Source organism: Sinocyclocheilus grahami, unplaced genomic scaffold (genome assembly GCF_001515645.1).
Source record: "Sinocyclocheilus grahami isolate Dianchi unplaced genomic scaffold, SAMN03320097.WGS_v1.1 scaffold301.1, whole genome shotgun sequence".
In the NCBI taxonomy this organism is placed as follows: Eukaryota; Metazoa; Chordata; class Actinopteri; order Cypriniformes; family Cyprinidae; genus Sinocyclocheilus; species Sinocyclocheilus grahami.
In genome coordinates, this window is record NW_015505480.1 from 1,036,642 (window position 1) to 1,053,013 (window position 16,372).

The 16,372-nt window shown below is 37.5% G+C and overlaps 1 protein-coding gene across 3 annotated transcripts in view; it reads left to right on the forward strand.

Moving 5' to 3' along the window:
* Positions 1-4,181: 4,181 nt before the first annotated feature.
* LOC107601212 (sterile alpha motif domain-containing protein 5) overlaps positions 4,182-16,372 on the forward strand; it is a 190,835-nt gene continuing 178,644 nt past the window's right edge. For all 3 annotated transcript variants that reach the window (XM_016293304.1, XM_016293301.1, XM_016293303.1), the window contains exon 1: positions 4,182-5,538. In XM_016293304.1, coding sequence (XP_016148790.1) covers positions 5,035-5,538 — 504 coding nt within the window. In that variant the 5' untranslated portion in view covers positions 4,182-5,034. The remainder of the gene's footprint in view (positions 5,539-16,372) is intronic.

The window sequence follows — 16,372 nt, forward strand, 5'->3', positions numbered from 1 at the left end:
TATATATATATATATATATATATATATATATATATATATATATATACATGATTCTATATAAATCTCTGTAAAAATGCCATATTCGCTATTGACTGTCAAGGAAAAACGGAAATATGAAGACACCAGGTGAAGCACGGAAAGAGCTCCGTTCACAGGAAATGATGTCATAACATGGAGGAGTCAAACCTTTCAGAAGAAGAGAGAACATCTCCCTTCTCCAAAAAATTACTCAGTATATTTCTGTACATTTTTTTCTAAATTGCCCCTTTGATTATTTATTTTTTTATTTATTTTTATTTATTTAGCAAAAAACTAGAAATAATTTGTAAAATCAACTGTAAATGTCTAATTAAATATACAATGCTTTTTTGGGTGATATTTTTACGGAATTATTGTGAATATCACTACAATAATGCTTTACATTAAAGTACCATCTAGAGGGTTTGTAATAAGTTGACATGATCCAGAGAATTAAATGACAGATCTACGTGGCAAATGAATGAATTGTGAAATAACTGTTTATAAACCAACCATGAGTGATTTAATGATGGTATTTTCATGTGATACATTATACAGATGTTTAAACTTTCTATGAAACTCCGCACAGAAAATACAGTGGGTACGGAAAGTATTCAGACCCCCTTAAATTTTTCACTCTTTGTTATATTGCAGCCATTTGCTAAAATCATTTAAGTTATTTTTTTTTCCTCATTAATGTACACACTGGACTGCGTTGTGAAAGAAAGTAGGCAAATTTAAGGTTTAAAGTTATCCATGTTTTGTTGGGTAGACAGCCATATAGACCTCAACAGCTAGAACATTTGTTGTGACTGAAAATTACATCACAGTCTCTTCGGCGTTGACTCTGGGATTTGATTTGGTCCATTAGACCAGCTTTCTCATTCCTGCATAATGCATAGATTTAATATAGACGCTTTAGTTGAACATGTACAGATTGTGCTTTAGTCAATATTTTGGTCCACATTTCATTTGTTAAATAAAAAGCACTTACTGTACTCTTGGAAACGGCTCTTTTCATACCTGGAAATTTGGAGCGGTTTTCCAGCTCTAATCTTTGGTGACTTGAATATAAGCGTGAAGTAGGGCGGAACGCTTTCACTGGCTTGGAAACAATATTTATTGTAGTTCTGAATGTCAGGATAACATGTTTCTATCTGGTGCTTCATGTGTAATGCAGTGGCACAGAACGTACTTCAAGACCATCTCCATCTGTGAAAACAACTACAATGAGTGTTAGGTGTACATTCCAAACCAGAAAACTAGAATTTAGTAACATTAAATACAAAATAAAAATTGTACGGCAAATGTCTTTCTTGTCCCATTTCTCCATTGAAACCACATTTTAGTGCCATTATATTTATTTGTGGTTTGCAAGAAATGCTGCTATATATGTTGCATTCATCAAATGAACCATTGTTGTTCCAGATACCGATGTTCACTTGCCTCTCTGCCCAAAGTTTTTTTTGCCATTCTGTGAATGAAAGAAGTAGTTCGACAATCTGGGAGCATAAATTGCGAGTGGTCCAGGTCATACTGACCCTAAGACAGTTGCCATATCTTTTCAAACGCCAAAGATTTACTTTCATTGAGTTCTGTATTCCATTGACTGTGTTCGACAGCTGTGTGTGTCTGAAGTACCACTGCATATTTCACCAGTAACAGTGTTGAGGACTTTTCTGATGTTTTTGGCTGTGTGCTAGTCTGCCTTTCGTGTGTTTGCCGTTCTTCAAACAAAGAAAAATGGGGGGGGGGGAAAGAATTACAAAACAAAACGAAGCCAATCTCTCTGACTCTAAATGTTTCTCTCTGTGTTGGACTCTATATTCTCTGTAGATGTGTTTTCATGCCATGGTGTTATAGTGTTTCTGAAGACCAGGTTTGTTTTTGAATATCTCGCTCGTATGTCATCTCTCCTGATTAACTAATTAAATTATATTTGTACGATGTGTATTTTTCTCTGCAGTACTGTATTGCCCTGAATAGATATCCTTGTCATATTTTGAATCATCGATTATTAAAAAATTATTTTTATATATGCTTTGAGGAGGATGTATTTTGAGCTCATTGCGTCTGTTACTTGTCTTCATATCTTTGTTTTCTGTTGTGTGGTCTGTTTGTTCATGCCATCATTGACACAACAGGGTGATTTTTGAATTCAACACGAGCGAGTGAGCTTTTCCTTGAAATTATCGAATATAAGTGTGGTTCATTATAAAAATGCCATCCATTTGATTATGTGTGTTGGAAAATACATTTTAGGCCCTGACATGGTCGATACAATTCAAAACCAAAAATTGTTTTCCAAGATGTTGGCTCATGTATTTCCAGGAAATATTTGATGTCCTAGGTTGCTATTTTGTCATTGTCAATCGATAAAGTATCCAATCAGCCGTGTTGAACTGTAATGCTGTAAATGTCAGTAATAAGTGTTCTAACTCCAGCAGAATTTATTGATCACAACTTCAGTTCATTCATGTCTGTTTCAGAGAGGTTTCAGACTCACTCTTGATGTGAACCTGGTTGTTTGCCCGTTGTAATCTTTCATGACTAAGGAGAAAAAGTTATTGTTGCTTTCTTGGCTTTCATTTAATTGATTCATTTTGTAATGTTTCATGTTGACTTTAAGTGAATTGTTTTATTTGTCTCAGACAGAACATTCTTAGCTGAAATATAACACTTTTAACATGCAGAAGAGCCTCATTCATTTTCTGTCCTGAATATAACGGTTATCAGTGGGTTGCAGTATTTTCTCATTGTAGCCAATTTCTTGTACAGTTTTATGCAAATTTCACATGGATGTTTATGACTATCTGCTGCCACAAACAATTTAGATTTTCTGTAGATAGAAATGACTGTGCAATGGAAAATAAAACGATTTAAAAATCTTTCCTGTGTTGTCTGGCTCATGGTTCTAGTTCCATGGTTCTTAAAATCGGTTCTTGATCAGAACAGTTTGTCAAACTGTCCCATTTTATTAAACATGTAAAGTGGGAACAAAATATTTATTTATTTAAATATCTTATTTGTATTCTTTATAAAGACCTTTAGGAAGAGCATACTTGTTTGCCAGTGTGCTGGCTGTGATTGGTTGGATGTTGCCTAACCACGCCCACTACAATATTGTCAGGCAAATTACATGATGGTCACAATTATATACCCATTTTGTACCTTTTTAAATATATTATTCTATTGTGACTGCTTCCTTCTTTGTTGACTAATGTTCTTATTAATTACATTATTAATGACTGATTTATAAAGGGAAACATAAGGGAACTTATTTGTCCCACTTCTGTTAAACTCACCCTTATTGATCATGGAGGTGTACTATGATCAATATTGATATAGTATCTCAAAGCAGTGAGAAGATATGAAAAGGATGCTGTTATACTATTAAAGACCACAAGGAGGGGTAGTAAGACAATGAAAAATGTTGATCAAACTGCATTGAGGCACGACTGGACTAAATGATGAAGGCGTTAAAAAAATCAGATCTAATTTGAAACAACAAAATGAAAAACTTTTTAATAAAAATCACCCCCTAGAGTATAAACATTTCTTAGTTTGAAGGAGCACATAATTATAATAGTATGCATTTATATTGGGGTGAATTCAGGTCGATTGGGACACTTTTTGCCATTGAAATGACTAGGAGTGGCCTGAATTCAATTTAATATTATGAATATGAATGTTTTCTCCAATTGCCAACTGCCATATTAAAACAGGCGCTAATTTAGTATGATTTATATATACATAATATTTAGGCTATTGAATTAGCTTAAAATATATCTTGTTTTTATTTTTATTTTAGTTTAGTAGGCCTAATTTTGTTACGTGCTTTTGTGATTTTTAATAGGTTATTTATATTTAACTTTACATTTAAGTTTAGTAATTCTAGTTTTTCTACCTAAACTTATTTGGCCTATTTCAGTTTGTACAACAACATTTTTCATTTTCGTTTACAGTTTTTACGTTTAAGTTTTTCTTCTAATTTTATTTTTAGCATGCAAAATACTGGCAATCTTAACATGATGTGTACGCTGGCTTTTTTTTCTAGCCCAAATATCTATTTTGCCCAATTTTAAGGCAGGGGGCACCATAAGACAGTAGCATAAAGTGAAAAGCGCGTGCAGCAGCTTCTGATTTAAATCCTCTTCCAGCAGCAGAGAGGAGACACGCGCTCCTGAGCAGCAGACAGACAGCAGCCTGCCGTTACCTCAACATTTACCTTCCTCGGCTTTGCCGAAAATAAAAGTCACAAAGTTTCGTTTTTTTAAGAAGCGCCATGCCAGGGTTTCAATTACCCCAAACTCTGACAAACTGACACTTTAGACAGCGTGTGCCCAGATTCAAACCGTGTCTGCTCACCAACCATCGCCTCGCTGAGGAAAACCGATCTTTTTCGCCGCCAACGCGATTACGCTGCTCAGCAAATAGTGGCAAGAAGTCTGAAACCGCATGTGCTCGTATCCAAACCGGAGAGACGCGGTTTCATTTGTCTTCAGAGAGGAAAAGAGTTGGCTTTAAGCCGGACTGACAGACACAAGGGAAGGAAGGACGGTCTCGTGAGAGCGCTGGAGAAGAGCATTGGAAATTCACGCGGTGCGTAATCACGTTTCTTCTTGGCATTACTGCTCGAACAGTTGAAATAAACGAGGGGAAAATGTAGTCTTTGTGGATGGTTATCAGTATAGCCAATTTAGACGCTAACCATTACCGGTGAATGGCTCTTTAAACACGGTGAAGGGGGGCGGTAGTTGTGGAGTATACGGCAATGCCAAGTTGAAGGGTCTCGACATTGTCAGGATTAATAAACGCTGAAGTGCTCAGCACCGTCTGTTTAACATTTATGGGCTCGTGGATATTTTCTAAACATCGCCTGCTATAAAAAGTGGAGAGAAATGCTGAATGAAGATGACATTTTGACTGGGATATTCACGTAAACCGCAGGCACACGCGCTGTCAGTCACCTGCTCACAAAGGTAAACGCAGCTTTACGTTTAAACACCGTTCAAAATGATGACCAGCGGACCCAACATCGTGTATGAATGGCTGAAAACCCTTCAGCTGTGTCAGTATGTCGAGGCTTTTGTGGATAACGGATACGACGACTTGGAAGTTTGCAAACAAATCGGAGACCCGGACTTGGATGCCATCGGTGTGTTCATTCCGCACCACCGCCAGCGGATTCACGATGCCGTGCAAAGGTTAAAAGATCACGATAAGGAGACGGCCACCGGACTTTATTTCACCCTGGAGCCGATGCCCCCGGTCTCACCTATATACACGAGTCGCATGGCAGAGCAATGCGAGTCTAGGCTGCGGGGCTCCAGGTCATGGACTGAGCAGAGCAGTGATAGAGCGGCGCGCAGCATGGGGTACACGGGGCCGTCCAGGAATCTGACGCTGGGGAACCGCAAGGAGCTGGAAGTCTACCCAAAACTGAAGCTGAAGATCATGATCAGGGATAAACTCATTAGGGACGGGATAAACCTTGCCAAGCAGCCATATTCTAATAAGGTGAGTAGCTGTGTTTACTTTTTGTCCCGCGACGGTATAAACCACGTGGTGTGCCCTTGAATCAGAAATGTGGATTGTAAACAGCCTCCGTTCGAAACACAAGCTCAGTATAAGGCTAAAACCTTGGATCTATGTGATTAGAAGGACAGGGCAGTATAGGACCGTTTGGCTTGAATGCAGGGATATGGAGGTTTGATGACTGGAACATTGCTTTAATCTGGTTTCCAAAATATGATCAATAGCCTACTGACCGATTTTAGACGCACTCTGCGTTTCTAATGGCTTTCTGGGATCAGTAGGTCAGCTAGAATTGATTGGCCTGTGCAGGAAATGCCCTCACACTGCATACATTTAACATTCAACATTGGATAATTCAAACCTGACCCATCTCCTTTTTTGTGTGTTTGAGCACTGAGGCTGGAAGTTCAAGGTGGATATAGAATCGAAGGGAGAGAGAGCCTCAGAGGGGTTGGGTGAATGTTGCAACCTTGTATTCATTACACTTTATTATAGAGATTTAATGAGGGGGGTTTTGTTAGAGGTAGTGCTGGGATTTAGATGTACAACAACTTAGTGCTCTCAGATGATCCCTGCCCTTTAAAGGGGTCATAAGATGCGATTTCAAGTTTTCCTTTCTCTTTGGGGTGTTACAAGCTGATTGTGCATAAGCTACTGTTTTGTTATTAGTTTTAGTATTTACTATTGACTGTTCAAATGCGGAGTTTTGCGCATCATGCGCGTGTGTGTGTGTGCGCGCGCGTGTGTGTGTGTGTGTGAGAGAGAGCGAGCGAGAGAGACAGCATCACATCACAGTAGAGTCAGCTGTCTTAACCGCGGCTTGTGTACACTCCGACGAGTGCTTGCGGTGTTCGGCCAATCACAATGCACTGGGTCAGCTGGCATATCAGAGCAGACTGCGCTTGTCGGAAGGAGGGACTTTGTAGAAAACGAAGCGTTTGAGAGAGGCGGGGCATAGATGACCAACAATAATGTACAGTATTTAAAAAATAATGTGTTTTTTGAACATTAAAGCATGTCAACATATTCTGTTACACCAAATACATCAAATAATGATATTTAAAAAAGCATCATATGACCCCTTTAAAATAGGTGTTTGAGTGTGCACCACAGTTTCCCCTTTGGAAAAAAAGCATCTTTCTTGTGATTTATAGTTCCCAGCAGCTGGGTAGTAAAATGACAAAATGAATTTCCAGAAAACTGCACAGCATTAGAAGCTGTAATTGTTCTACGTGTGATTCTTCATCTCTTCCATTTATTGGAATGGATTGTTGGAGATGTGCATTGTTTTGAGGATTGTACATGGTTTGCTGCATTCAACCATCCGTACTTAGAAGGTAATTTATGCTTTGGTTCAATATCTTGAATCAGAATTGGATTGGTTCATGAAAGTTGATGACATCAGTTATTATGAGGTCACGGAATGCATGGACATCCTGATTAGTCAAGACAAGACGGTAATAACATCATGTGGACATCATGTGGATATTTGAAGTCAGAACAGGTCAAATCTTACTTCCTTAAAAGAGGTTTATTCACCCAAAATTTAAAATTCTGTCATTCACTACTCATCCACATATCGTACCAAATCTGTATGACTTTCTTTTTTCTGTGGAACTAAAGAAGATATTTTGAACATTGCCGAGGTCCAAAGAGCATTGGACCCCATTGACTTTCACTGTATGGACAAAAACACTGAGACAGTTTTCAGTGTCTTTATTTTTCTCAGAAGAAAGGAGTATTAAATGACATTTTATTTTTGGGGAAATTCTGATGCCCATTTTTTCATTTAAGAAATGATCATTGATCAGAAAAAGTCCACAACTTTAAATGAGTCCACATTGTTCTAGTCTTGCGTAGCCAGACCTTCAGACTGACGGCAGAAGGTCTGGGAACCTTGGCCGCTTTGAAAGGCCAAGGACCGCCCAATAGGCCATATTACTGACAGGTAAAACAACCAATCATGTTTCTCTTTGTCCCGTGTCATGTTTAGGGGCGTGGAAATGTCCCCACAATAACAGACCAGTGTGTAAAACTCTTGGGTGTATTTTAAGGAGTCTATGCTGCGAACTTTACATATTTCACGTACTTTTGAAAATCCAGCATTTAGTTCTCTGATAAGTGCTTATGGCATTATGGCATCTTTGTTTCCAGGTGGAACTTTAAAGAACGTGATGCATACGTATTATGGAAATCCAGTAGAATTCGACCAATCAGATGGCGACTTCGAAACTCCTGAAGTGTTTCCAATTTTGTCTGCCATATGCATCAGATGTTCAGCCAACGTTCCAAAGTTCAGCATTGTTCACACCAGTTTGCATTGATTTTTATGCTTCACTGTTGTCATTTAGTGGTAAGGCATGCTGACCGTATCCCATACCTAGAACACTCAATTTTTACTTTTGTTGAAGTGGTGTAGTGTTAGGTTTGGGTATAGGGTTGGAGAAAGTTTTTGAAGAAACGGACCAAAATTGTCCTTATTCATTGGTGATGTTTCCCTCCAGAGAGCTGTTACTGTAACCACTCATTGTGCTTGTTCTGTGTTCACTGTAGATTGTCTTCTAATTTTAGCAAGATTCTGATCCTCACAAGTCAACCCAAGTATTTAAAAGGCTCATTTGATTCAGTCTGTTTAGAAAGTTCCTTGTATGTCTGTTTACTTTGAAATGATAAGCTCACAGCATATGGTCCCTCAGGCACTCAATGAACATATGCTTGGACAGAATGAACAGCACAGTTGTGTGGAGTGTTCAGTTCATTGTTGATTTATGAGACAGCAATATATTACAGTGTTAAATTAGGGAAGTAATTGTAATGTTTTTAGTTTCCATGTGATTTTGAGTTGAGAAGCATGTAGTTCTGATGTTTTATGTCAAAGCTTCATTGCTGTGGTAGATCTGTATACTAGGGCTGTGCGATTAATCGCAATCGAATCGAAACCACGATTTGAGACGTTGCGATTTGCTAATCGCAAAGCCTGCGATGTGGATGCGATATTACTCTGTTCCAGAGCATATGCATGACTGCCAGCATTGAGTTGCAGTCTTACTTGCCCTGGGCAAGAGTGAGCGCACCTCCGTCCTCTCCAATCAGCACTGCTCTAGCCAACTGCGTAAACACCCACCATTAAAAAAAAAAAGCGGGACGGGAGAGCGATGGAGTGGGATTCTGGCGTCTAGTGGGTCAGATCGATAGTTCGGCAAATTAAAACTAAAGAAAACCGTATGCAACTTAAGCTTCGAAATGATAGACAATGAACAAAAAAGGTAATTTGCAAGAGCTGCGTCACAGCGCATATCAAAAGCTCCCTCATCGGTTCTGTTTTCAGTAGTGGAGAATAAAAGATACATTCTTAGATGTTTTTGTTAGTACGTGAACTTTATCGTACACATTTTATCTCCACAACAGATTAGTTTGAAATAAGTTTATAATGCATGTTGGCTATTCCCAATTCAGAAGAGTGCACACACAGCCTGTGTCTGTGAATGCTTCTCATACTCGCTTCTCTCTGCCCCACGCGGCGCGAATCCCACGTCACGGATGAGTCGTTCATGCTTGCTGCACTGACGCGGAATGCGTGACGCGTTTGCCGCGAATGCGAGATATTCGCCTCAATCGCGTCTTTCGCGCAAGTTCAAAAATTTCAACTCGAGCAGAAAATTTGCCTAACGCGTTCTCGCGCAAGCCAATCAGCGAAGAGCTTATTGGCACGTCTGGTTGAATCAGACCATAGAAGAGAGCATTATTGCAGCCGTCTGTTATTATATAGGTCTGGAGCATAGAAAACAATTAAAATTAGTTGTAGTGGTAGTTGTATTTTATTAGCATGGCTACAGAGATGCTGCTATCAATAATAAAAAATAATAGTAATGTCAGTGTATATATACAGTAGTAAAATGTAACGCACACATTAATACAGGATCCTAATGTTATTCATCCACCTCTGGATGGTGCTGTGAACCCAGACACGCAAGTGACACGAAAAACATCCCGCAAGTAATCTAGAGCGAGTAGCGCGATGCGCATATTCGCTTTGTTTCTGGTGTGAACGCACAATTAGACTTTCTGTGATGGTTTATATTGTTTTATTCATCAGGGTAATGATGCCCATACTGTGCTGCACAGTATTGACAATATTGAGCTGAAGCTTGACTTTGCAAATCAAATCGCAATATCTGTCAAAAAAATCGCAAATTGATATTTTCCCCCAAATCGCACAACCCTACTGTATACTGCTCATGTGAGGTTTCAGTAGGCTAAATAAACTTAAAAGAGTGATGATCTATTTGTTACACTCAAGATTGGATTTCGCCATAGGGTGGAACAATCATGTCTGATTTAAAGTATTAGCTTGATGGCTTTTCAAGTTCTTATCAACCTCATGAGTGCTTAGCTACTGTATATGGTCATTGTGAAGTGGATTGTGGGAAACTGTTGTAGATTTTTTTGTGTGCAGTGCAAATGATTTACTTGTCCTTGAGGGAAAATCCGTGGTTTGCTGAATGAAGATGTCTGCTGCTGCAGCTGCTCACATGCAAACACTGATTTATTGTATGTAGACTAAACCTTGTAAAATAATCTTCTGTAAATTATTCTTATTGAAACTCTGCATTAGCTTTCCTCACCTCTCATTGGACTGTTTATCCACAAATAGATTACAATAGTTTTATGGCTTGTGCAGTAGTGGTAGTTTTGTTTACAGCTGATCTTTGAAAACTGTCTGCTATCAGCTCTTAATAGATCCTTTGACAGGCTGTGGAATGTAGTCCCCTCACACGTCAGACCATAATCCTTTTCATGACGCCTCAAATGACCTTAGGGGAGCAATAAATACCCATAATGCTTTCCTTCACTACAGAAGAGGTTTATTTATTTAATGATGTCTTATTAGTTTTACTGACATGATAGATCCGTTAATACACACCAGGGCTCCAGACAAAAAAATTGAGTAAGGAGCCATTGGCTCCTATGTGAAAAAAACTTAGGCGACAAATTATTTTTTTAGGTGCCACAGAATAAATAAATTAATAAATGTTTTCATTTATTAACATTTCAATCATACTATCCCGTGTTTGTCTCATCTTTTCTTGACTTTATCAGTATTTAATCCTGTAGATGACCTGGGAACTAAAGTTGACTTAAAGTGGGAACTAAACGTCTTTTCCAACTTGAAATATACAGTCACAAAGAATTGTTTATTACACAAAATCTGTACCAATATCATGGACCCAAGCATCACTTGGCCATTGAGTGTACACTTTTAATAATTGCAATTTAATACATTTAAATTAGTCCAACTTAAAATAAAAAGTGAACAACACATTTTCAAACTGTTATTTGCCGGTGTAACTCAGAATTGTCAAGTTCACTTAACTTATTTCTTTCATTATGCATGAAGTTTATTTACTTAATGTTTTTAAGTCAACGGGTTTCCAAAATTTTTTGTAAATTAAAAAAATCTTTCCTCAAAAAGTAAAGTAAACTGATCGCTTTTTACAGTGTAGTTTGGGCTCCTCCTCAATTCATCCTATAGAAATGTTGTCATTTGTCTTTCTCGCATCCAGTCCGTTTTTCTTCATAAGTAACATGCAATTTTATAGGACGTGTTGAGTTGTATCTTTAGCTTGCATTCTTGCATTTCTTATCATATAGACAACAGGTTAAGTAAAATATTAATATACAATAGTGCATAAATATAGCAAAATGCTCCTCTTTAAAGTTATTTTTCTAGCTGACTGATGAGCTTAAGGACACCGAATGTTGAGGTAAATTACGTTGCAATGTTTACAAGCTTTACAAGTTTTCCGCAGTTTGATACAGAATGAGCGATTACATGAGACATTTCAGTAAGTTGTACTGTAGGCTCTCTTATAAAATAGCCTACCTTTTGATGTTAAATTATGTTAATTTCGTAGGCTAGCATAGTAGAGAAAGATATAATGGGTTCACTTGCTGCTTGAACTGAGGCGCTAAAGCGATCATGCCTGCCACATTAAAGAGCACCAAAACTGTATTTATTGTATGAATTTCGTTATAAATTTGGCCAAATTTTAAAGCTGATACTTTGTTTATTAGAAAGTAACAAAACACAAAGCTTATTGCGATTTACTGGACGGCAAGTGCGCTACAAATAGGCTAATATGATGTTCACACATTACCAGAACAGCATATAGCGTTAGACTAAGATCTTGATAACAAGAAGCCATATTAGTAATGATTATAAACGAGAATTGTTAACGATATCGATTTTCATGCACATCTCGTCAGTAAAGGCGAGACTGACAAGCTACACAAAATCGTGTTCAAAATCGGCAATGAATCGCCTGCGATTTTGAATGTGATTTTGTGTAGCTTGTCCGTGAACTACGGCTCTGTGTAGTAAATGCCGCTCCATCTGAACGCACGTGCTGGAGATTTACTTCTAATCACAGGAGCGGATTTACTGACGAGATGCGCATGAAAATCGCATTCGATTTTTTGCACAGCCCTAATTTCCACACAGCTGACAGCTTTACCTGTTGTAATTTGTTCAAGTTGTGCACGAAATAGATACTGCTTTTCTGTACTTTTACTTGCACGTCTCCGTCATTTCGATCTCATGCTGCACAATGGAGCTGCGTTTAGCAGACTGTGTGCATCAGCGCTGCAGAGACGAGTAGAGATCGACCGATATGGGTTTTTCTATAACCGATGCCGATGCCGATGTTTAGAGGTCAGGGTCAGCCGATGGCCGATATGTGCTGCCGATTTTTAGGGCCGATATCTTGAAGTTTTCCCCTTCATTTGCATGCTAAAATGTCACACTAATAATAAGTGGATGCACAACATTTCTAAACTTAACATCATCATTTATTGAACACTGACTTGAACCATCTCTCGAATCTTAATTTTGTGCACTGCCCGATATATCGGCCGACCGATATATCGGTCGACCTCTAGAGACGAGGACTGTTTGAAACTCTTTTTTTCCACAAACTTTGATTCGCATCGTCTGGGTTTAATATATGAACATAACAAAAGTTGTGATTGCAAAACTATCAGGAATTTTTTTTAAGTCATAACATGTAAATATATATAGTCGCCAGTGGCGATTTCAGCAAAAACTTCACTCGCAAATTAATATTTTTGGTCGCAAATGCGACCGTTTTAGTCACAGTCTGGAGCCCTGCACACAGACATAAACAAACAATGTTGGCCCATGGCCCATGTATTTCACTATTTTGTTTGAAAAAGTAGGTTATGTTATGTATCTACCATCAGGTTCATGCTGACTGCCTATATAGCTTACATGGCCTGTCTCAAACTGAGCTCTCTGCATGGAGATAATATAGGGGTTCACATCATTTTTGTCCAGTGAGAAAACGCTGCAGAGGTATTGTAAAAACCATAATCACACTGATTCTTATTCTGAATGCCCTTGTGAAAAGTTATTTCCTATCCACATCTAAAAAAATAGCACTTTGTCATTTAAAGACTCTTAGCATCATGCATCATCATGCCCATTCAAATCGAGCCAACTAGATTTTAGACGCAATCAGTTTTATTTATTTATTTATTGTCAAATTGAGTCACATTGTTCACACGTGTTTTGCTTTAAACTAAACATTCTACCTACCACTTAACCATATGTTGCTTAATCTTTTTTTTCTTTGTTGTAAAACAAAATGTCAAAGCTACTCTTTTTAAATAAAAAATGAGTTCATTGGAAATTCAAAGCATATCATTGGCTGCCATGTTACGATGCAAATGTCAGTTTCAGAAGGGTGCTTGCCTTTGTTGCTATGTGCACTTTTTCCAGTTCTGCACTGATGTGCTCCAGTGAGCTGCCTATTTATAACTATATATGACCCAAATAGTTATGTCAGCGATCAGCATGAAATTAAAGTTAATTATACCAATTTTCTAAATGCATATTATTGATGTTTTGAGTTTGGTCATGTTTTACTGCCACTAGCACATCTCAAAAACTACATAGATATCACCCCTGTTATTCTCCAGATAGTATGGTTGCTTTCAAGGCAAGCTATGTTGCGATGGCTTCAATATGGTGCACAGAAATAGAAAAGGTTCAGAGATGCATAGGGAAATGTGATTGTAGGGCCTGCATATGGCAGCTTTAAATTATTTGATTACATTTTGTATTCATTGTATTGAGTTTGATTCTGTAAGTGTCAGCATTTCCATTTTATGTTAATGGAACTCCTAACTCTGAAATCAGATTTCGTTAAACAGGCTTCAGGTTCCCCTCTATTCGCCCACAGACCTCCCACAATGCTTCACTTACATTAGATCGCTCTGTCAGTTTTTATTTGAGTTGAACTTCAGTCAGTGTGCTCAGCCATGGACAGAACGTAATTGTCAGATTACCAATATGGATTTTATATTAATAAAAATACTGACAAATTGATACTTAGAGGTTTGCAGTCTATTGTGTTTGCTCTGTCTGTAATTTGGTGAGACAGAAGAATAGTGGTTGATAAATAGTGCACAAAAGATGAAAAATATTATATAAATGTTGTGGGAAAACAGCTAAATTTATAAATGTTGCCTACATCAGCGCATACACTAGCTACATTTTTACATCAATCAGTTGAAATTGGTGCTGTTTCTCCACATGAAAGGTACTAAAATCAAGCAAGCAGTTTTGAGCATAAATTAGCTGTTAAGTTAACATAGCATGAGCTGTTCTATAAAAGATTATAACGTTATGTATGACTGTAGTGTATGGATGATTTGTTTCACTGGTCTTATAAACTGATGTGGCTACTGATTGACCCTTTGCAGGGAGTTTGATGTACAGGTGATCTGACAAATCATAATGCTGAATCTGCCATTTTTGTCCGAAAAACAAACCAGACTGGAGAGTAGATTAACATTGGTGGACTTGAACCTGAAAAATGGTGCGTATCGACCTCTTTTCGCAGTTGAAACTAAATACCTTCTGATGTTCATTCATGTTTATTTCATTCTGTGACGAGGAAAGAGATGATCGGTTCTTGTGCTACAGGAGCTACAGCAATCTGTCACAACTAAGGTTGCAAAATTCCGGGAATTTTCAAGACTGGAAACTTTCCATGGGAATTAATGGGAATAAACTGGAAATTTGCAAAATTGCAGGAACTAGGGACTTAAGTGTAGTTGAGAACAATTCATGCAGCATAATCTTGGTTAAAACAACCTGATTCAATGCAATTTCAGTTTAATTTCTACCCTACACATTGCTCAATCACATGCACACAGCTTACTGCAGGGCTATTGAGGCCGCACCCCCTACATTTCCTCCATAACTTGAACCGATCATTTCTTAAATCCTGCACACAAAATATCAAAATGTCCATCTTGGTAAGTATTCATGTAAATTACATAAATATTACAAAAAATTGTTTAAAACTTCCTTGTGCTGTGTGTAATATACTGTGCGACTAAATTAGGCTATACCATTGTAAAAACAAATACACTGACTGAACAAATCATAGACTGGAACAAACATTTAGGTGAGATAATAATAAAACAGAAGTCTAAAAATGACCCTCCCCCATACACAATATCCTCTAGTCACCTAAGAGGGGGATTCCCCTCCATTTTCTCTGAAGTAGGGGTCGACCGATATGTGTTTTTCAGGGCCGATGCCGAGACCGATTATTACAGATCAAGTAGACCGATAACCGATATTTTGAACCGATATATATGTCTGGTGTGAAAATTAAAATTAATGTCAAAATTAAGAATAACAAGGGCTCTGACAAAAACTGCCTTCCCTGGTGTTGGTTGAGTGTAGTACTCCCACAGTAAACTCTTTATTTTAAAGAGTTAAACTCTTTATTTTTTTGGCAAACAAAGGGTTTACCATTAAAATTAAAACATGGAAGAAATAGCGTATTGTGTGATTATTCTTTTAAACAAAAGTTGTAATAATTGTTGTAGTAGTCAGGGGTTAAAGCAAAAAAAAAAATCTTTTGACTGAAGTTTTCCTCAGCCATACCTGTCACACACCCAGTTTAAGAGCAGTGTTTTACTTCTTGTAATCAAGAGTGCTTGTCCTCCTTATTTAAAAAAAATTAAGGAGCACCTTCTGATCAATAATCAAACATTCTGATTAAAAATTTGCCTTCCTAATATGAGGTGAAGTGATTTACAGGGGCATTTTCTTTTTACCTTTGCAATGGCATAATTTTCACCTGTAAAATTCAAAAAGTTGTTTAAGCTTTTTAAAATTTCTATTTAAAACAATATAATAAGAAGTAGAATAAGACAAATAAGTTACCAATCATGAAATTAGTATTAATGAAAAATTAATTTGTACTACAGAGGTGGCACAGAAGAACACAAAAGTGGCTTGTAGGTACAATTTCAGACATTCAATGAGGCTCAGAGGTGGCATGAGTGCAATTAAATCCATAAATTCATGTGGAGATTAATGTTTTAAATAAAATTTTGAATACAGAAATATTAAATGATTTAAATAACTGCAATTATACCTAAAAATGAAACTGAAACCACCAGCAGGTGGCGGCAAATCACGGATTTGATCACTGAATCATTAATTTAATTGATTCGTTTGAATGGCTAATTCATTCAGGAATGAAGCAAGTGATTGTCTTTATGAATGGGTACTCATGAATCACTGACTCACTAGATTTGTTCAAAAATGCACTTTCATTCATGAATTAAACGCCTCTGTGTTTGCTTTTAGAGATGTGAAGCGGCTGAGCCGTTACTTTATTTGGAACTATTTTCGTTGATGAAATAGAGCAAAATCAGGCAGCACGTGTTTATTGAACTGTTGTATTAAATCAATATTACATTTGCAAACTCC